At 52.7% G+C, this 21550-nt stretch overlaps 1 protein-coding gene across 2 annotated transcripts in view; it reads right to left on the bottom strand.

Annotated features, from left to right (window-relative positions):
- The window catches only part of BACE2 (beta-secretase 2), a 91795-nt gene that overhangs the window by 53322 nt on the left and 16923 nt on the right, over positions 1-21550 (bottom strand). For both annotated transcript variants that reach the window (XM_032392518.1, XM_032392519.1), the window contains exon 2: positions 3997-4085. In XM_032392518.1, the coding sequence (XP_032248409.1) occupies positions 3997-4085 (89 nt within the window). The remainder of the gene's footprint in view (positions 1-3996; positions 4086-21550) is intronic.

The raw sequence follows: 21550 nt of genomic DNA, 5'->3' as shown, positions 1-21550 counted from the left end.
TGGGGGACTTGAATCAGAGGCTGACAAATCCAACCAGAAACCTTATTCTAACTAAGGGAGATCAGAGGGACAAGCAAACACAGAAACATCATAGGGCAGGGAGCTACATCTCAGAAAAGAACCCTTTGTTGGAAATTGAGAAGGGAAGTGAGAACGTTCTCTTGGCTTCCATTAAATATGGTGGTGGAAAGCATACACCTTAGGCCAATGGAAAGTCAGCTGAAAGCAATACGCAAATCAGTAATACATACCTCACACAGAAAATGTTCCTATCTTCACCACATTAAATCTGTGCTTGGGGCGCCTGGGTGGCTCAGTCCGTGAAGTGTCTGCCTTCGGCTCAGGTCATGATCCCGGGGTCCCGGGACTGAGCCCCACATTGGGCTCTCTGCTCAGCGGGGAGTCTGTTTCTCCCTCTTCCTCTCCCCCTCCCTCCTGCTAGTGCTCTCTCTCTCTCTCAAATACTAAAATCTTCTTAAAATCAATCAATCAATCAATCAATCTGTGTCAAATAGAAGCCCGTGAGAAGCACGGGATAAAAAAAACAGAGGAAGGGAGAGAAAAAGTTAACGTAAATTGGAGCAGGTACTTAACCTGCAAAGCACCCACTGTTTGTAGGGATGCGGCTGATGGGACAGAACTTGCCCCAAACTCAGAAATGTGATGCTTCCCATCTGATTTGGCTAAGAAGAAACCTGACAGCCCTGCAGAAGAATAGTTCTCTTAAAAGGAAAGCCAGAGGGCCAAAATGTCGGTGACGTCTTATGGGTCCTGAGTACATTTCAGCAACACCTGCGAACAAAGAAGTGGGCTGATGATGACAGAGCCTGGGGCTTCCCCTGCCCACTGGTAGGTTCTGGGGGAGCCCAGGGGAACCCTGAGTGCTCAGAAAGCTGGTAGGGAGCCCTCAGCTCTCTCACGGAGTTAGCAGGAAGGAAGGCTACAGTCGTTCCCACGAGTTTTCACATTAAACCAGGCTCAGTGTTTAAGTATGAAAAACAGGAACATCTGCCACCTGACCACAAGCCTGGCCAGCAAGGTGAGCAGGTAAGTTAGAAAGACGTGTCCTGGGGTGCCTGGGTGACTCAGTCGGTTGGGCATCCACTCTTGATTCTGGCTCAGGTCATGATCTCAGGGTCCTGACATCGAGCCCCGCATCGGGCTCCATGCGCCGTCAGCGGGGAGTCTGCTTGAGATTCTCTCTCCCTCTGCCCCTCCCCACCGCCTGCCCTCTAAGAGATAAATAAATCTTAAAAAAAAAAAAAAAGAAGGACCTGTCCTACTGAAGCCTGAGACAGAACCACTGTTCAACCAAACCATGAACAAAGTAGGAAGTAATTACGACACCGGGAGCGTACACATATTCACTGGCATCGTACGTAGTATTTGTAACGTTGACTATGACTCACCCTCGAATGTTCCAGTAACTACGTGGCAAAAGCGTGACTGCTGCGAAGTGCTGTTGGTCTTTATCGACCCCTGGCTGTGGGCGTTTGCCAAAGAAATGCAGTTCACCCACCAGGAAGGAAATACTCATCCATAGGGTTAAATCCGCACACCTGAAGCTAACGTGACTACGCACATCTCTTGAACTTTGGCTTTGCTCTGTCTCACGCGTCTGCAGATCCGTGATGAAAGACAGAACTACACGGAAAAAACCACTAAAGATACAGCCAAGCCTCAAGCATGCGTGTTCTGAGCCCCATGGCAGGTGTGGGGACGCTGGGTACATATGGGGACCACTGCCCTACAGTGGGAAAGACGGAGGGCTAGGATTGCTTTGCCACCAAAGTAACGTTTTTTTTACATACTTCGAATACACACTGCATTTTCCAGAAATGCAACTAAACTAGGGGAAGGTGATACTTTTGGGGGGAAACTTTACCAAGATTCTTCACCTATTTGGAAAATCACATCACCAACCCAAGCTGCTGTAGGGGTCTGAGTCTACTTCGACCCCCTTCTATCAGTCTGCACTGGGTGCTGCAAGCCCCCCGGGACGCTCATGGCCCCCCACTGCAGACGACCAGAGCATGCACATATCGAGGTCCTGACTACCTTTCTCCGCCTGACCTCTTCATTCTCCCAAGCACCACAGTAGGGCGTCTAGACTTAGGTACGTAGGCAAGTGATGTTACCTTTGCATTTCATTCAGGGCATTACAGAGTACCGGCTATATGGACGGAGTGTGGGGGCTGATGGTCTGAGAACTGCTGACCTAGAAGCTGGAACCTGGACAAGTATCCTCCCCTCCTGGACCTCCCGTGCTACATGAGTAAAATCAAGGTCAGGACCAACTCGAAGCTCTGCTCCATGACGAAGCAGTCCAGAGTGAGCAGCCTGGGGATGGGCGGCCGTGGGGGTGGGGCAGAGGACGTGGACGGACCACCCATCAGAACGGGGAGGGGCAGAGGGTAGCCCCCCGCCCCCTGCACACAAACAGAAACAGCCCTGCCCCCACTGCACATGTCCCTGGCCGGGAAGTTCACCCGGAATGTCAATGATGAAACGGTTATCAATACACTGAGTTACACACTAAGCTGCAGGCTCTTCGGAGACCACACCTCTTGTGCCACCAAAATGGAGACCAAGACGCGCTCCCGGGAGAAGACAGACCGGCACTCCTCCCACACAGGGCAAGCTAGGCTGCCTTGTTAAAGTTGCCTGCAATTTCCAGAAGCTTCCCAGTCGTTCTTTTCCCCTAGCGAGAGTTGGGGTTTGTTCCCGGGAACAGAGACTGTGGGTGAGGCAAGTGAGCAGGGAGTTTCATGGGGCCGCTCCGAGAAAGCAAACCATGTGTCAGCTTATTCGTTTCATCTGTTTGAGTTTCAATTTTAGGGTCACGAACACAGATGTGAAAGTAACACACGCAACTGGAAGACAGGGCTCTGGCCCCACGGGCCCCCCGGGAGCCGAACGCCGCCACGAGGCCCTGGTGGCTGTGTCCAGAGCGCACCCCCCGGCTCCCCGAGGCCCAGGCCACGCAGAGACAGCCGTCCGGGCTCCACTCCGGTCTCACATCCCCGCCCTGTGACAGAGGCTTGGAGCCCGGTCCCAGGTCTCAGTGCTCTGTGCTCCTTCCTACGCGAGCCACAGATTCCTCGCACCAGCAACCCTGCTCCCACAGAAGTGGTTTCGATGAACCACACCTTGACCACTACTGAACGTCCAAGAACCAGGCCGCTGCCCAGGGCAGCCTCACGCTCACACCGAATGCCCCTCTCCCTGCGCTAGCCCACTGCCACTGTTAGGACTCGAGGCCCCAATGACCAGCAAAGGATGCTGTGCTCTCTGCAATCAGGTGTAACTACACAACGTCCAGCTGACTCGAATTTTCAGAAAGTAAATGTCGTAAGAACACACCACAGCTATTAGGAGAATCCTCCGCTGGATTTCCCTGGAAGGAACCCATACAGGTACAAACACACGTGCCCAGACGAGTCCACCGGTCACAGAAAAACACACAACCACTCACACACACACACACAAACATACACATATCTACATATACCCAGATGTCTACACACAGAAATATGCACAAAACCGTATTTACACATGCAAATTATCTACACATACACACAAATATACACACAACCATATACACATACCCAGATATTTACACGTATACGTAGATATATACAATCATATACACAGACACACAAATATACACGTACAAACATATACACAACCACAAACACACGCAAATACCTACACACACAAATGTTTACACACATATATACAATACACACATACGCACAGATGTCCACACAAACCTATACATACAAATACGCACACAACCGTCTACATGTCCACACGGATATCTACACATACAAAAGTACACACAACCATACACACATTGCACATACACAAAAGTATATACATACACAGATCCCCCTTAAAACGACAGACTCTCGGCTCCTCCTGTCCCAGTGTATTCTCCAGCACCGGCGTGCTGCCCCGAAACCCCGCCGCGCCCGGCCCCGCCCCGTCACTCACCTCTCCGCGTCGAAGTACGAGTCTGTGTAAGGGTGCGGGGCACCTGCCACGGCGAAGTTGCTGCTTCCAGTATCAACGAGAATCTGCAGCTTTTATTTGTAAGGGGAAAAAACAGACACTATTAGGTTACTTGAATAAGGCAACACTCTTGAATAATTCTTTCAAAAACGAAGCACCAAGAACAATGTATTACTCGGAAAATACTTGCATTGATTAGAAATTTTTTTTAAAAGCTGCTTTGAAACTGAAATCTGAACACAGTCCATTAAGAAGTTTACGGCAGGGAGGGGGATCCGTTTTGCTTTGGATTATTTCAGCGAAATAATAATTTCCTTTTTAAGCCACCGGCGCTTGCTTCTAGGCAGAGCCCCGTCCCACCCCGGGCTGTCTCCCTGCCTTTCCAACCTCACGAGGAAATCCTGACCCGGGGTGGGGGCCCTGCCCAGGATGCCCCCACAGCCTCCCCCTGGAAGCTGGCATTCCCTCATCTGTGCCCCACAGCACCTGGGGACACCTGTCACACGTGTCATTTCCTGGTTTTAATGACTTCGAATTTACATACAATAACAATGCAAGATCTTCGCTTTCCCACCGGTGGGCTCTGGCATGGTCGGCATCCAAAGCAAGAGACAGGCACTTCTATTATTCCCAAAAGCTCGCTTCCTGCCCCCTTTCCAGGCAACCCTCCTGTTCCTCAGAGGCAAGCACCTCTGACTTGCTTGCCATGGACTGGACGGTGTATCAACATATGTGGGTTTGTTCTTTTGCCCGGCAGGGTGGGGGGCATCTCGCTTCTTCTGATCAACAGGTTTCTGAGCTCCTCTCCTGCAGTGATGTGTGCTGGGACTTGTCCTACAGCCGAGCAGTATTCCTCACACGGACAACGTCTGTCCTCCTCAACGGGCACTGGGGTCGCTTCTGGCTTCAGCCTTTTGGGCACAAGGCTGGTACGGACGTTCTTGTAGAACTCACTCTGTGGATGTCTGTTTCCATTGCTTTTGGGTAGATACCTAGGGCTCTAACATGATGGGTCATAGAGTAAGTGTATTTTTAATGTTGTTTAATTCCAAACACCTCTCCAAAGGAGACAATACCAAGTTACACTCCCACGGTCCACTGTTCCTCTGGTTCATCCGCTCCATATCCGCCTCCAATTTGGCATCGCTGGTTGTTTTCCTGGCAGCCATTCTAGTGAGCGTGGACTGGGCTCTCCCTGGGGACCAGTGACCCCGAGCCACCACACTGTATGTGAATCGTCGTCCACCCCTCCCCGCCCCGGCAAGCAATGATGTCCGCGGGCAGGGTGTGCTCAGCATCATCCCAAGTCCAGACGCACAGCCCGCTGTACACACAACGAGGAGAACTTTCGGAAGCAAACACAGAACATGCAGATAAAACCCCAGAGGTTGGAAATCGAGTTTAAAAAGCTGTAGATAAGGGAATCCAGGTGGGTAAGTTTCTACCTAGAATTCTCTCAACACTCCCGCCGCTGCTCTGGTCAAACCCTCAGTTTTGCCAAAGCCCATGTTTTCTGTCTTCCTCTTACCTGGGCCCCCCCACCCCCAGCAGGATGTCCCTCAGTCAGCCACTCTGTCCTCCTGGAAACTTCTGGAAATTGGTCTTTGCTTTGGATTCCGGGACACGGCACAGCCAGCGTTCCTCCAACGTCTGCACCTGCCCACCTCAGCCTCACTGCTGGGGCTTCTCTTCCCCCCTTGTGGACCAGAGTTTCCCACTGGTCAGCCCTGCAACCACTTCTGGGCACCATGCACACAGGCCTCATGGCGACCTCACCGCGTCACCTGGCATTCCGTGCCCTCCACCCACCTGTGACTCCCTGCGTCTCCCACCTGGGCCACCCCTGAGCTCCAGGCCTTCCCTACTCAACGCCTCCACTTGGGATGTCCAACAGCCGTCTGTTAGCGGTTGAACTGTGTCCCCCAAGAAGACACACTGGAGCCCTGGCCCCCTGGGACCTGGGAATGTGGCCAGACTTGGAAAACAGGGTGTTTGCAGATGTCGTCAAGTTAAGATGAGACCGTTAGGGTGGCCTCGTCCAACAGGACTGGTGTCCTCCCAAGAGGAGAACACCACGAGAAGACACAGACACACAGGGAGAAGGCCAAGTGACAGAGGCAGACACTGGAGTGACGCGGGCGCAGGCCACGGTGCTCCGAAGACCGGCGGCCACCCCCAGGACCAGGAGATGCAAGGACGGGCTCTCCCCGGGGTCCCAGAGGGAGCTGGGCCCTGCGGCCACCTTGACGTCAGACCTCTGGCTCCGGACCGTGAGAGGGGACATTTCTGTGTTAGACCACCCGGTCTACACGTCACCACGGCAGCCCCAGGAACAAACACACCATCTCAAGTCTGCCGTGTCCGAAACTGAACTCCCAGCACCCCCAGACATTCCAATCTCCTTAACAGTGGCTCCATCACGTCGGCTCAGGCCGCCCAGCTTGGCGACACCATCCGTGCTTCTCTCCCTTGTGCCCCATGTCCGGGCCATCAGGAAGGTGCGCCGCCGCCTCCGCCAGGCTGTACTCAGTGCCCGCCCACTTCTCATTACCTCCTGGGATAACCACAGCGACGGTGGACAGCTAACTCCTACTATGTGCAAGGGACTCCTTACAGTGCTTCAAATACACTAACCTGTTTAGTCCTCACGAGGCCCTTCTGTGGGCAGCGCCACCATCACCCCCATTTCACAGGGCAATCCGGCGCCGAGGGGCGGACCTGCCCAACCACGCCGGGGTGAGTAGCGGGGCTGGGTCTGAACCCACGTCGCCTTCCTCCAAACGCACTCCTGTAACCCACCTACCGCTCCCTAGGCTCTAGGAGCCCTCCGTTTTCCCTCCAGCCCACCAGCAGGTGCGCTCTCGGGCGGGGATTGGGGCCGTTTTGTTCTCTGCTCTGTCCCCAGTGCCCAGAACGGGGCCAGGCACAGAGCAGACACTCAAATATTTGTTGAATGAACAGCTAAGGGATTCTCAAAGGTAAAACCAAAGACACTAACCTTTCCCTTGGCAGAAAGAAGGACATTCCAGATTCGGGAAAAAATAAAGGTTCGGTCGGTATGCCTGAACCTGCCGTGTGCGGGCTCCCCAGACGCTCGGGTGTGGGCTGCCAGGCATCAGACAGCAAACCCAGCTGCCGCGTCCCTGATCCACGGAGCGCGCCGGCCTTCCCTGCAGGAGGCTGTGGAAATGGCGGGGAATCGTCCTGGGAGCCCCTGCCCTAGAGCTCTGGGCACAACAAACGCATCACCATGTCTTCTCAAACCAGAGCCTATTCTGTGAGCCCAGAGTGTGCCCTTCCCACCACTGAAGATCCCGTCCGTGACACCGGAAGGGATGGCAGGGACACAGATCTGGGGACTAAGGCCTGACGTGAATCTAAAATGCACTAAATAGGTGCACCTGGGTGGCTCAGTCGGTTAAGTGTCTGCCTTCGGTTCAGCTCATGATCTTGGGGTCCTGGGATGGAGCCCCATGTTGGGCTCCCTGCTCAGCGGAGAGCCTGCTTCTCCCTCTGACCCTCCCTGCTCATGCTCTCTCTCTCTCACTCTCTCTCTCAAATAAAATCTTAAAAAAAATAAAATAAAAAGCACTAAATAAAGATGATAAAAGTCACTTTATACGCCTTAGCTTTAGGAGGTGAATTCTGCGCTTCATCTGCATTTATTAACACAGAGTCACTCGCAAAGGTGCAAGATCTCACTCCCCTACAGAGAGGTTTGGGTATTTCAGACAGCATGCAGCTTGAACAAAAATTACCTGGTTCCCTATTCAAATAGTTGATGCCCAACAGCCCTGAGCTCCCAAACCGCAACGTGGATCGGACTGCATATGAATTTCTCATAAACGTACAAAGGGGTGCCAAGAAGTCTGCATGTGCTCGGATTTGACGGGAGAGGAAGTGGCGATGCGGAGGGATCCCCTGTGCATCCAGCAGTCTGAGCAGGTAACCGGAGCGGAGAAGCTCCGTGCACAGGTCAGTTGGATGGGCCAGATTTTCCTACAGGGCAGAGTTCTCTGTTCCCAGACACGCTCACGTTCAGTGGCTCACCACAATATGATCCTTAAAGTGGGTGTATCAGAATCTCTGTGTGGGTTTTGTGTTTTGCTTTGTTTTTTTAAAGTAGCTTCCCCTGCCCTGTGTGGAGCCCCCAAAGCGGGGGCTTGAACTCACGACCCTGAGATCAAGACCTGAACTGAGATCACGAAATCAGAAGCTTAACTGACTAAGCCACCCAGGCGCCCTTCTGTGAGGGTTTTTTTTTTTTTTTTTAATCCCCTCAACTTTAATTCTTTTCAGAGACGAGTTCATCCCCTGTACGTCCAATCAGATACATTTTTCTCAATCCTTTGACTTCCCATGCCACATTTCCATGACTGATAACCACGACAGGCACCTTGCCCTCCAGAGGAGAAAGCGGACTCCACCTCTCCTCCCAGGCTGGTTCCCCACCCTGGGGGCTTTCCAAGAGCCAGCTCATTAAGTCACTCAGTTGTGGCCCAAAGATGCTCGCTATGCATCACAAAAGATGCCTTTATCAGTCCTCTCCCTGGGGGAACGCCTGGGGTTTCAGGAGCTCGACCAGGAACTGGAATAAGACCAAATATAGATTTCTTCTTAAAAGTCACAGTATCACAAATAGCCAATGTGAAAACAGCAAGGATGGGACCTTTACCCATCCTGGGAATGCAGTTCCAAATGCAGCCTGTCATGCACCAAGGCTTTTGTCCCAAGAGCAGACACCGGGTCCAAGTGGACATAAGCTCATCCATGCAACTCACAGGGCCCTGCATCCAGATTTCAATGGTTCCTGGAGGCAAGATGAGCTTTTCAAGTTGCCTGGATGAAAGCGCAGAGAGGCAAAGGAGGAGAAAAGGCAACAGGACTCCTTCATGAACCAATCAGGCAATTCCACGCTTTTAAAAGCAGTGGGGCTGAGTGTATGTGGCAACACACCTCAATCACCCGAAAAACACAAAACCAAACCAGACACCAATTGTACAACAGTGAGGAATACTTCATCGGTCATTAAAAGTCACAGACAATCAAAGCTCTAGATTCTAACATGAGCATCCTTCCTGCCCACGCTCGTGGTCAGTCAGGAGAGCGCGTCGTCTCTATGAGTGTTTCTGGGTCTCCACGCACCCGGCCACCAGCAGGCCGTGTGCAGAAAGGCCAGCCGCTGGGGCATCCCACGTCCCCACCAAATGCTCCTGCGCAACACAGCGTGGTCAGAGGGACACAAGACTACTGTCCTGGGCATAATGGCCCAAGTGACCAAGGCCTTTCTGGGCAGACGTTCCCCCCATGGCCTCCGCATACCAGACCCGAGAGTTTTCATACACCCCCACCCATACCTCTACCACGACACACAATGTCCCCTTTTGCAGAAGCAGGGGTCAGGAACGCAGAGAAAAGTTGCACCAGAATACAAACTGCCTTAACTTACACGCAGACAACTCCAAACCATCCAGGCCTTCGGTACGACCCTCTTTCCCAGCTAGTTCAGCAGGGGCCAGCTCGCAAGAAAATTCAATTCGGAGGCGCGGCTCAGCAAAGCTGGCCACCCCGGTTGTTCCTAGAGCTTATGATCTGAGGAGAGAAATCGCCCCAAGAGATGAGGCAGCCCAAAGTCAGGCAAGGGATGGATGTCCAGGGTAAACACTGTGGGTTGCATTTCAGGTGCACAGCAAACAAGCCAACACCTTTTTCTGTGAGCCGATGCTGGACGCGGAGGCCATGCGTGTTGACTTCTGGCCAAGAGCCAAGCCTCCCCTCGGGAAGGAGTCTGAACCATAGAGGAAGAGGCTTAGTGCCCCCTGCCCTATACAATTCACCCCATCTGCTCTGAAAGGATCGAACCTCCGAGGCTCTGGGTGCAGGCCACCTCTTAGCCTGTCTCCACGCACCTGCCCAATCCTCTGCGGGTTCCTTCATCCCGAACTTCCAGAATCATCTCCCGCTTCCTTGGGTTCAAGTCCACACACACGATGGTCTAACCCCAGAACACATCGCTCGGCCCCATCAAGGGACATTGAAAATGCACGCAGTGTCCTCAAATCCGAGGAATGTTTGCATTCTCAAAACACAACTGGAAATGACTCAGAAGTGCTGAAGAGAGACAACGTCCCCACCTCACACCGGGGCGCAGATGTGCCTCCCGGAGGTGCGAGTCGCCCTCCCTGCCTACGCTGGGGAACTCGTGTTCCGTTTCTTCTAGAACACAGCAATGTGTGACCAGCTGGGGCCCGTGTTCCGAGGGCCCTCTGGAGGGAAAGCAGCAGACACGGGCCCTGCAGAGCTAGGTACCCAGCAGAGAGGACCAAAATATCCACAGGCCCGTCCTCAAAAGCTGCCTGTGGTCCAGGTCGAAAGGCCCAGGAAGGTCCAGAACGGCAGGAGTTGACAGCACAAGTTTTTTGTCACTTCTTAGAATCAGCAAAAACCCAAACACACTCCCCGGAGCTTCTGCCCTTGGCCCCTGTCACAGGCAAGCATCAGCGAGTTTAGCTCCTGTCTGGATTCCTCACCTCCCTTCCCCTGCTCAACCTGCTGAGGTGGGGCTTCTGTCCAGGCTCCAGGCCCGCCAGGCTCCCCGGGGACCTCCCAGCTCTCTGCCTGCTCAGAAGCCTGTAAGCAGCACTGGCCACTACTGACCAGTCCCCCTGGAAGCTTCAGAAACACCACCTTCCTGCTTTTCCTGCCACGGTCCCCCTTCTCATCTGCCCTGCAGATAGCTCCCTCCTCTGTGCTCTTGGAAACACCTTACAAATCGTTCCTAGGAATTGTGTGTCTCCAGCCCCTAGTGCACCATTTCCATGCTGGACGGAGTCCAACGGTCTTCTCCAGATGACGTGCCCCCAGCACAGGGGGCCCTGCAGGAGGGTGGGCCCTGGTGTGGTTCTGCTCTTCGTCGCCAGCACCTAGGACAGCGCCCAGGACATAGTAGGTGCTCAACAAACCAACAGTTGTGGAATATACAAGTGGGGGACAGACAAACTTTTACTGGGTGGACACTAAGTGGCAGACGTGCATATTCTGGGCCAAAGAAATGTGTTTATTCCTCTATAAGACAAGTCTGTACTGCACACCTGTGAATTATACACAAAAGATCAAGAAGGCAAAAAGATCTTAGACCATCTATTCCAGAAGATGAGAGAAGATGAGAGAAGATGTGTGAGAATCCTACTACCCCCAAAGCAAACACTCCCCTCTTAGACGTGTGCTTCTTCAACAGTACCCTCCGGGCCCCCCACTCCCGCCTGGACCTGCACAATGCCATTCTACAAAATAATCCTGAAACAAGGACAACTACTCTGCACCAGTCACCAGTGCAGAACTGGTTAGGTTTGGAATGTGAATGAGCAGTCTGTCTACATGTCAGAGAGCTTCTTCTGCGCTTCACTGAGCAGGGTGCAGGATCAAAGGGCACCCCACTGCTCACAGACCTGCGTCTGGGCACAAGACCTTCTGCTTGTGTCTAGCTGCTCCATGACCTAGGAGACCAGTGATGGAGTGCTCCCAGGGGGTGCTTGTGAGGGGTACACGCAGTCAGGTGAGTTACCCGCTCCCCCGATGCAGGCTCTCGGGGAGCGAGCAATACCTCCTGGTGCTGAATCCACGTGCACTTCTCGGCAGGAGACGGGAGACCGAGGTCAGTCCTCGGTGGCCACCAACACGAACTCCATGACACCTGAGGGACCTCTGCCCAAGGGTTGGTTCCTTGACTCTGACAGTTTCTTCAGGACGTTCTCTTTGGGCTTGTTCTTGGGGACAGCCATATCCTCATGCCCTGCCTAGACAAAGCTCACTCATGTTTAAATGGCACATTTTGTGGGGTTTGATTGTCCTCATTTTGCGTTGGCATGATTCTGACAGGCACTCCTGGAGGTCTGGGTCTTTACTGGCCTCCCATTTCTCCAAATTGCATACCTTTTCTTTCAAAGAGCTTGTAAGCTGCCGGAGGGCCAAACACATTTTCTGGTCTCTTTTCCATGGTCCCCATTAATGACTACAACTAACAGGAATTTGCTCATCACCTGACCTGCGGGGGGGGAAGAACACACGTGAGCTGATACCTGGGAGGAGAGACAAAGGCGCACCTGCCGAGAAGCTAGAAGACGCGGGAGGCCGTTCAAGAGGCCAAACTCCTGATACACGTGTGCAAAGTACTTAAGCTTTCTGGAGATGGCGAGGGTGGGCTAACTTCATGTCCCCGCTGCTCTACCAAATAACCACACACGTACCTCTTAAATATCCAAGGATAACCAAAGTTGGAATCCAAGACGAGGTTTTGGTGCCCACCCACGTGCCCTGGTACTTAGTCCAGCTTCCGGTTACTCTCTGTAGCCGGAAGAGCAAGAGGCTTCAGCGTCCAGGGCAGGCCTGCAGTGCCAGGGAGTGAATGCTCCTGGGAGCGCCCTCAACCCCAAATACACAGCCGCTGATGGATGGATGGAGTCCTCCACCTGCTGGCTCCTCACGCGGACAGCCGGAGCCGCGCTCTGCCACCTCCCAGAAGTCCCGGCAGGGACGGGCTCCTTCCTGCCCCACTGCCTTGCTCCCACCAGTGTCTCAGGCCAGGGAGAACCAAGGGAAGGTGGACTCATGCAAACCTTGCCTCATGCGCCCCAAAGACCAAATATCCTCAAACTCAGAGAGCCTGATCGAAAACAAAAACAGTGTGGCCAGGAATGCAAAGAGCCTCGTGGGGCTCCGAATCATCTGACCGTCCTACCACCAGCTGAAACCAACCAGCAGACTGTGCGTGTCTGTCTCCCACTATCTGTCCCTCCTCCATCTTCCGAGGATGCACGGGGCAGTAACCTCACAGAAAGCCATCTGCTTGTCGCCACAATAAGGTGAAATGTTGCACTGAAGAGAAGAAATGAGTTAGGCGCCTAGTTAACAATTAGCAGCCAGAGATTTCTCAGCCATCACTGTCTCTTTTTCAGCAGGTTAATAGATAGGAAAATTAGCAGATAATTTAAATAATGGCTCATTTAACACAACGATTCCTAATTACATTAGCAGCCCATCTGCCGAAGGCTGCCGGCGCCCAGAACCCACAGCAGCGGCGGTTCCGGCCCAGCTACGCGGGGCTGTTTGCCCACAGCTATTACACGTGATTACAGGCGCTGATCTTGTTAATCAGGTTCTTTCAACGCTTCAGTTCTGGAGATGAATCTCATTTACTTAAACACATCTTGTCGAAGAAAGCAAGAGTAACTGCCACACGCCATTTCTCCACAATCTAAAATTAAGGGTGTTTTCTAAAGAAGGGAGAAAAAAAAAATCATTTTCAAAGGGCCCCACTTAACACAAACAGATGTTACAGAACTTAGCTAAGAGGGGCTTGATTATGCAATTTATTCGGGCCTCGTGTGCACGCACACTAGCGCTTTACTATTCTGATGGGGCTCCTACTAGAAAAACACATGTCAAGAGCCACGTGGATTCCCCGGCTGCTTTTGGGAAAACCAGTACCGCCACAAGCGGACAGCACAGTGAAAGGGGAACACGGAACACTCAGGGCTTAGCAGGTTAATTCTGGCGGTGGAGGGGGAGTGAGCAGAATCTGGGGTGCAGGAGGGTTGATGTGAGGGGGTCCCGGTTTTAAGAACCTAAGAGTCATGCATCCCCAAATCAGAATCCTCCTGGACACAGGAGTTACCATTCCCTCTGCAGTGACCACCCATCGCTGGGGTGCTGGGGTGGTGGGGTGGTTACTGCCGGGAGGGGGTGGTCCCTGAGTTTTGAAACTGCCAGACAACCCATCCCTGTCAGGAAGACTGGAAAGGCGAAGAGTGGGGGAGATTCTATCACACACCCACAGCCCAGGTCCCTAAAACGTGCTGGTAACTACGTCCATTCACAGGACCCTGGCTTCAAGCTCACGGTCTACCTACGGTCCCAGGATACACTCCGTGCCTTCTCTAAAGCAGAGCCGCGCGACGAACAGGGGTTCACGGTCTGTTAGACCTGGGTCTGAGCACTGGCTTGGCCTCCTCTCGGCTGGCCATGGAACCTCACACATGGTCTCTGGGCGCTGGTGTCCTCACCATCCACCCGCAAAGTGGGATGACGGAGAGTGCTGTTCCGAGGGGCGCAGGGGAGAATTTATGGGTGGTGCAGCCAGAAGAGTGCCTGGTACCCCGGGATGCTTTAATTTCTCAAACAGGGTGGCATGACTCTGTTTTTCCTCTTGTTTCAGGGCCGACTTTCAGCACAGGACTGGCATCAAATTACCCCCCAAACTTTCATTCAGTCCTTGCTTTGCCGCTGGTCAGGACACAGATCAGAGGTGGCATGCCTAAGCTCCAGAACGGGCACAGCGTCCTCAGCAGGCCCCCCGAGGGGCACTGTGGCTGGTCCCTGCAGCAGGTGATGCCCACAGGGACGTGACCACGTGCTGAAACACGGAGGGGGGGTGACCCATGTGTCAGGAGCACCCACACACGGCTCAGACTCGAATCCCAGGGCCACCAAGGCTGTTTGCACTCCCCAGGCCCTTCTTCCCCACTCTGTCCCCTGGGTGCCCGAGATCCCCCACCCACCTCCTTTCCTCCGCCCTCCCCTTCCACGAGTCCGGGTGTCTTGTCTGTGGCTCTCCCTGAATCTCTCCTCAAGCCGTCCGTGTTCCTCTTCCTCCCCCCTTCCGCCTCCTGGAGCACCCCGGCGGCTTCAGGTCAGCAGCTCTGAGCGCAGGGCTGAGCACGGTGCTCAGTAAAGGTTTGCTAAAGGAGTGAGTGGGGCCCTCTGGTCCCCAGAGACGGGAGCCAGTTAGCTCCAGCTCTCTGGGTGGGTTTTCCCAGGGTCTCGGGCCACAGTGACTCTCCTGGCTTCTCCCCCACGGCACCTCTGCTGGCTGTGCCTTATCCCCTGGGGCCACCGCGGTGTGCACACAGACTGGGCACGGGGCGGGGGGGGCAGGACCCTCGGTGCCAGCACTCCGTCCTCAGCAGCCCTGTCCTCCCGCTGTCAATGCTGAGCAAAGGTGACACTATTCAGGACCTCTCCCTGCTAGCGGCCTGCACAACACTGAAGCTTTTTCTTTCATACTCTTCTCCAGGCCAGCCCCTGGGAGCGCAGGAAAGCCGAAGACAGACCGGTTCCTACTGATCAGAAGTCCATGAGCCCCGCCCCTACGCCCAGAAGGCAAAAGAGTCCTCTAAGCACCTGGGATTTTAAATACCCTTTTTGCCCCATGGAAGACGCCATGGGGGTAAACCTGTGTGGGCGCCCCGCTGCGAGAGAGGTCACCTGCCCCCCCCCAGGTCATGCCCTTCCTGGGGACAGCCACAGGTAAAGACTGAGTGATACTGGGTAATAAAGGCCTGGCCATTTCTGCCCAAGTTGGGCCGACTCTGCAGGGTCCTTCTAGCTCCCGCGTGCCCTGCAGGGCAGCAGAAACTGTCCCTGGGCATCATCACTGCGTGACCCCCACCGCCCACTCCTGCTTCCTCCTCCCCGTTCACCGGTGTGGACCCTAAGAGCACGCCACGAGCACCCGCAGCCACACTATGCTCAGAGCTGCTCCCCGGAGCCCAGCCCACAACGCTGCTCTTAGCTGAACAAATGCTCCGTGACTACTTCTCCAAGAGCTTCCCTCCGAAAACCACCTCAGCAGATGCCTAGGCCTGGTCTCCAAAGAAGACGTCCGAGCCTGTCTCCCAAAGCAGACTGAGCGGATGTCCCCCCCACGCGTCAAAGGCCAGGGACGGAGGCCTCACAGTGAAGCAGTCAGATCTGGTCTCCACTTTGCCACAAGCTGGCTGAACAGTCATCCCGTGCCTCAGTTTGGCCATCTATAAAATGGAGAGAATAATTTCAGCCTTCAAAATCACTGTGTCTAAGTTTAGCTTTGCTAAACAGATTCGCATCAAAGGTGCAATATCTTAACTCTCACGATATTTCCGGAGATTCGCTAAATGCTCCCTTTTGCTCAAGAGTTGGTAACCGTAACTGAAAAGCTATTTCACATCTAATCTTTCAGAAAAGAGACAGGAGATAAACTTCACCCAGGTCCCACATTCAAATATCGTCAGTTTTTAGTCAATATTTTTTAAAAAAAAGGAAAGACAAGGCGTATATACACTTGGCTGCAGCAACAGCCAAGATTGTCAACTTACCGTTATGATCAAGTGGTTATTTTTCACTATTACTCTCAGCATTAAGATTCATTTTTTTAATCGTGGTGAAACACACAGAAAATTTGCCATCTTAACCATTTTTAAGTACACAGGTCAGTGCTGTGCAGCCATCTTCACCATCTACCTCCAGAACATGTCCATCTTCCCCAAACTGAAACTCTGTCCCCCATGAGACAGTAACTCCTCCTTCCCTCCTCCAGCAGCCCCCCCACTGGCACCCACGTCCTACTTTCTGACTCCATGAATCTGACTACTCTAGTGCAATCAACCCAGTATTTCTCTTTCTGCATCTGGCATATTTCACTGAGCCCAATGTCCTCACGGTTCACCCACATTGTAGCAGGTGTCAGAAGTCCTTCCTTTTTAGGGCTGAGTAATAATCCGCCGTATGGATTCATCACCATCACGCTGCGTCTGTCCATTCATCCATCAACAGACACTTGGGTTGTTTCCACCTTTTGGCTGAATAATGCTGCTAAGAACACAGGTGTACAAATATCTCTTTGAAAGTGTTTCAAGTCTTTTGGGAAGATTATTTTTTTCAGCAAGTATTTCATGAGCAGCTACCACGTGCCCGGGGCCACAGAGACAAAGAAGATCGGGTGCCCCTTCCGGATTTTACCACCTAATAAGATTGAGACAAAAAAGACCAGCCTTCTCTTTTATGATGGTCTTCTGTCTCTGTTGAGGTGACTATGGGACCAGTGAGGAACGAAACGCTAGTAACGAGAGATTAATTATTTGAGGCTTATCCACTGAATTAAAGTTTAATTTCTAAGCCCTTCCCCCTGCCAATCAACACACTTCAGAAAAAAATAACTCCCTCTGTTTTAGGATGCTATCTGCCTAGTACTGTAATCAAGTTTTAATACTGTGTGAAACACAAAAGAAGGAGCACAGAGACACGGACTGCCAATCACAACCCAAAACTGTCCATACATTGTACTAGATCTAAAACTGATCAGCCAGATGGGCCTGCCAGGTTAGCCTCTCACGGTTTATTTTATGAAAATACACATACAGTACTACCATTATGGGCTTCGAAAGCAGAAAGCATGACTTAAGCCCTAAGTGTCACAAGGGTACGAACACCTTCTAGCAACACTGACAATTACACACAGTGAGTGCTAACCCATGAATCCTCACATCTGGCTCACTGTGGGACGGGATGCAGCCTTTGCAATGACCATCTCTTCTTTTTTTTTTTTTTTTTTTAAAGATTTTATTTATTTGAGAGACAGAGTGAGAGAGAGAAAGAGCACAAGAGGGGGGAGTGGGAGAGGGAGAAGCAGACTCCCTGCTGAGCAGGTAGCCCGATGCGGGACTCGATCCCGGGACTCCAGGATCATGACCTGAGCCGAAGGCAGTCGCTTAACCAACTGAGCCACCCAGATGCCCAATGACCATCTCTTCTTAAAATCTGAACTGTTACCTCCATCTTGCCTCACCTCTTTGCATGCTGTCTGATCGGCCCAAACCTAGAAGGAGTAACACAGAAAGGCCACTGTTTTGGGGCTTGCCAGCCTTGCTAATTTCAGGCCAGCCATTTAAGAAACCGGCTACTTCTATGTGGTTTGTAAAAGGCTTTGATGGTTTTTTCTCGTTAAACCCATGAGGGGGAAAAATGTTTTAATAGGCATATGGCGATCAAAGAGATCATTCTCTGCTAAAAAGATTTTTTAAAGCCCTTCCAAGTAAATTCCTCTCAGGAAAGACATTAAATCTGAATCTCCATTGATCTCCACATTTTTATGGTGTCTAGATATTTTGAAAGAATGCTAACCCAAAGGAGAAATGACGGATGCATCCCTCTTTTGTTTCCACGCCAGCGAAGCATAGACATTTTCCTAATTACGGTGTAGAACAGCCACACAGAAACCTTCCAGAACATTCTAGAAATGGGAGAAACTAAGACTTGGCTAGAAAGATTGCAACATAATTAACCTTGGCAAGATCTCCAACACACGTGAGAGCTTTTCTGTACCATCACTAAAAGCCCCTGGCGCAGCAAACGTAGAGACAGACACCATCATCCACCTCCTCCTAACTCCCGCCGCCCACCACGGGCATTGGAAGCCCCCCCCGCCACCCACGCAAGACAGCACACCACCAATGCCCCCAACTCTCCTCCATATCATCCACTTGTCCCCGCCAGGATCACTCCCGCCTGCTTACAAACAGGCTGTTCTATTTTCCATCCTAGGAAAGAAAACAGCACACAACTGTCTTAACCCCAGAGCCTCCTCCAGCCACGGCCCCGTGCCTGGGCGCTCCAGCAGTGAAGCCCCTTGCAAGAGGAGACTGCACTCCCGGCTGCCAAATCCCCCATCCCTTCCACCTGAACCCAGGGGACAGCTCTTCTCCGCATCATGTGCCAAGGCCAACCGAAAGACCTTCTGTCCCTTGGCCACCGTGGGATTTGGGCCTGTTCCTAACTCTCTGCTTCCCCGGGCTCCGGGACGTGTGCACCTTCCAGCTCCCCTCCCACGTCCCTGCTGCTCCTTCTCAGGGACCCTCGGCTGATTCCTCCCTCACCTCCCCAGCCTCCAAGTTTTGGGGTGTCTCAGGGCCTCTCTGATCTGTCTCTGCTCACAAGAGACTGCATCTCAAGCCACGGCTTCACCCAGCTGCTCTGCAGTCAACACTCAGACTTACATCTCTGCCTGGGACCCCTTGTCTGAACCCCACATGCATATTCAGCTGCTCTGGGACCACTCACCTTGCATGTTATAAAAGGCGTCTCAATTTGGCATTTCCAAAACCAATCTCCTCATTTTACCTTCTTGACCACGTAGCTCTCAGCAAGAGCAATGCCCCCCTTCCTGCTTGTCTCCTGCCTCCGCTCCCACAGCACGCCCACCGTGCTCCAACTGGAGCCTGCCCGGGGCTCCTCCAACGTGGAAGCACACGTCCTTCTCAGGGCCTGGGCCTGGCTGTTCCCTCGGCCTGGAACACCCTTCCCCACGGACCTCACTCCCTCTCCCTCCGGGCCTCTGCTCGAGCGCTGCCTCATGAAGAACCCTTCCCCGGGCCAGCCTACAGAACGCAGTCACACCTCCCTACTCCCCGCACGCCTCTGTCTGCGCTGTAATCCACCTGGATTTGTCCGTCTCTTCCCACTAAACGTAGATCCGAGAAGGCCAGATGTGTCGTCTCTGGCTCGCTGCCGCACGCTCTGTGCCCAGAACAGGGCCAGGCAAGTAGAAATAACACGTCACGTATCTGCTGGATGCAGTCAGTCACCTGGGACTTACAGTAACTGCCTTACAAAACAATACCCAAACTCCGACACTAGGCTGGATTTTATTAGGAAACGTAAAAACAGAAGAACTGAAATGAATCTGAGGGGTCACTGTTCTATCCACCGGAATCACTCCAGGAGCTACTACCGGTCATCTCCAACCCACAGAACAGAACCTGGAATCCACACTTCTAACAAGGTCCCAGGTGACCTGCCAGCCAGCCAGGAACGGGGACCACGGACGCAGTCCAACCCCCCGTAACACGGCACCACCACCCGGAGCCCCCCAGAAAGCTGCTGACCTTTCTGCCAAACTCCTCAGCCAGGGGAAGCTCACTACCTGCTGTCCCAACTTGTTCTAAGTCTAGAGCATCTGTTTGGGCACGTTCTTCTTTTCTCAGTTTAATTCAACAAGTATTTATTTACTTATTTATTTTTAAATATTTTATTTATTTATTTGACAGAGAGAGACACAGTGAGAGCAGGAACACAAGCAGGGGGAGTGGGAGAGGGGGAAGCAGGCTTCCAGCTGAGCAGGGAGCCCGACGTGGGGCTCGATACCAGGACCCTGGGATCATGACCTGAGCCGAAGGCAGACGCTTAATGACTGAGCCACCCAGGCACCCCTCACAAATATTTATTGAGGCTGGATTCGGTGCCTGTCCTCATGGAGCTTCCACGGGGCTAAAGAGCTGACGGCCCCCACTGCTTCCCAGCAGACCCACGTGTGCACTCTGTTGATTATCGGAAGTTGAGAGTGTGTCCTCCCTAGAGCCCACGGTACCCCTCCTCTGGGGCCGGGTGGGATGCACATCTCCCTGGAGGCCGCCAAGTGTTGGTCATGTGACGTGACTTCCTACCCCTTCCTCATCGAGGTACCTTCCCAGGGCCCCACTGAAAGTCAATATCCAGCCTTCATTTATCACCTTCCAACCATCCGCTAATCAAACATCTGATTATCGTGCTTGCTTATTAGCACAGCCCCTAAGCAAGGATGACAGGCAAATTCATGAAGCGTCCCATGTTTTCAAAAGAGGGGATTAAGAGTACATTTATCATAATGAGCACTGAGTAATGTAGAGAACTGTTGAATTACTATATTGTACACCTGAAATGAGTATAACTAATTTAACTAATAAAAAAAAAATCTGATTCTCTATTTCCATACATATCAACTAACCTTCCACGCCATGATACACACACACCACACTGGGCGACGATCACCTCTGCCCACTGATCACAAACACCTGTGAAAACAATTCGTAGTAAATACTGTCTTGTGTGATTTCACAATTCCTTAAGACATTAAAAACTATATAAAAGCCAACATCAGACAAAGTTAGGATTTGTACTTCATGAAGACTTTTAACCCTCCAGTACACACTGCCCCATCGCATCAGGGCCCGCTGCTGTCAGCATCCACCTGAACTTTTAAAACAATCGACTTTTTTTTTTTAAGAGTTCATTTATTTATTTATCTGAGAGAGTGAGAGAATGAGAGAGCATAAGCAGGGGGAGCGGCAGAGGGAGAGGGAGAAGCAGACTCCCCGCTGAGCAGGAAGCCCGATGCGGGACTCGATCCCAGGACCCGAGATCATGATCTGAGCCGAAGGCAGACGCTTCAGGGACTGAGCCACCCAGGCGCCCCAAAACAATCACCTTTGAGTTTTAATTACTGACAATGATCCTAAAGAACGCTGGGCTCGCCAGCCTGGAAAATTCCTGGTGGAAATTGCCAAAACGGACTCCATCTTGACCTCCTCCACCATCAGAATAGATTTCCCTCAGAAGGACTGTGAGCGTGGACTCCAGAAAAGCATTCCACCTCCCGATCTCCCGTGCTGGTTTCCACGAGGGCCCGCAGCTGTGGCCGGGAGCGGCCGTGCACCCCCACGCGACCCAGCCGCACCCCTCGGGGCTCCTGGACACAACAGACGTGGAAGCCGGCTGCTGCGTCTTCAGTCTCCCCGGGGGAGGCTGCCAGGTCTGAGATCAATGCACTGATCAATCACTGCTGAGACGGAGGCGAGACCGTAAGAGTCCAAGCTGAAAGCCTCCTGCGCCTAAGTGCCAGGTCTTGGACAAAACAGTCCCGTCCTTCTGGACTCAAGTGCACAGAAGGGCAGGCAGCGAGCTGGCCCTG

Source organism: Phoca vitulina, unplaced genomic scaffold (genome assembly GCF_004348235.1).
Source record: "Phoca vitulina isolate PV1807 unplaced genomic scaffold, GSC_HSeal_1.0 scaffold68, whole genome shotgun sequence".
Lineage (NCBI taxonomy): Eukaryota > Metazoa > Chordata > Mammalia > Carnivora > Phocidae > Phoca > Phoca vitulina.
Note: the sequence above shows the minus strand (reverse complement) of the source record. Positions and strands in the feature narration are given on the sequence as shown.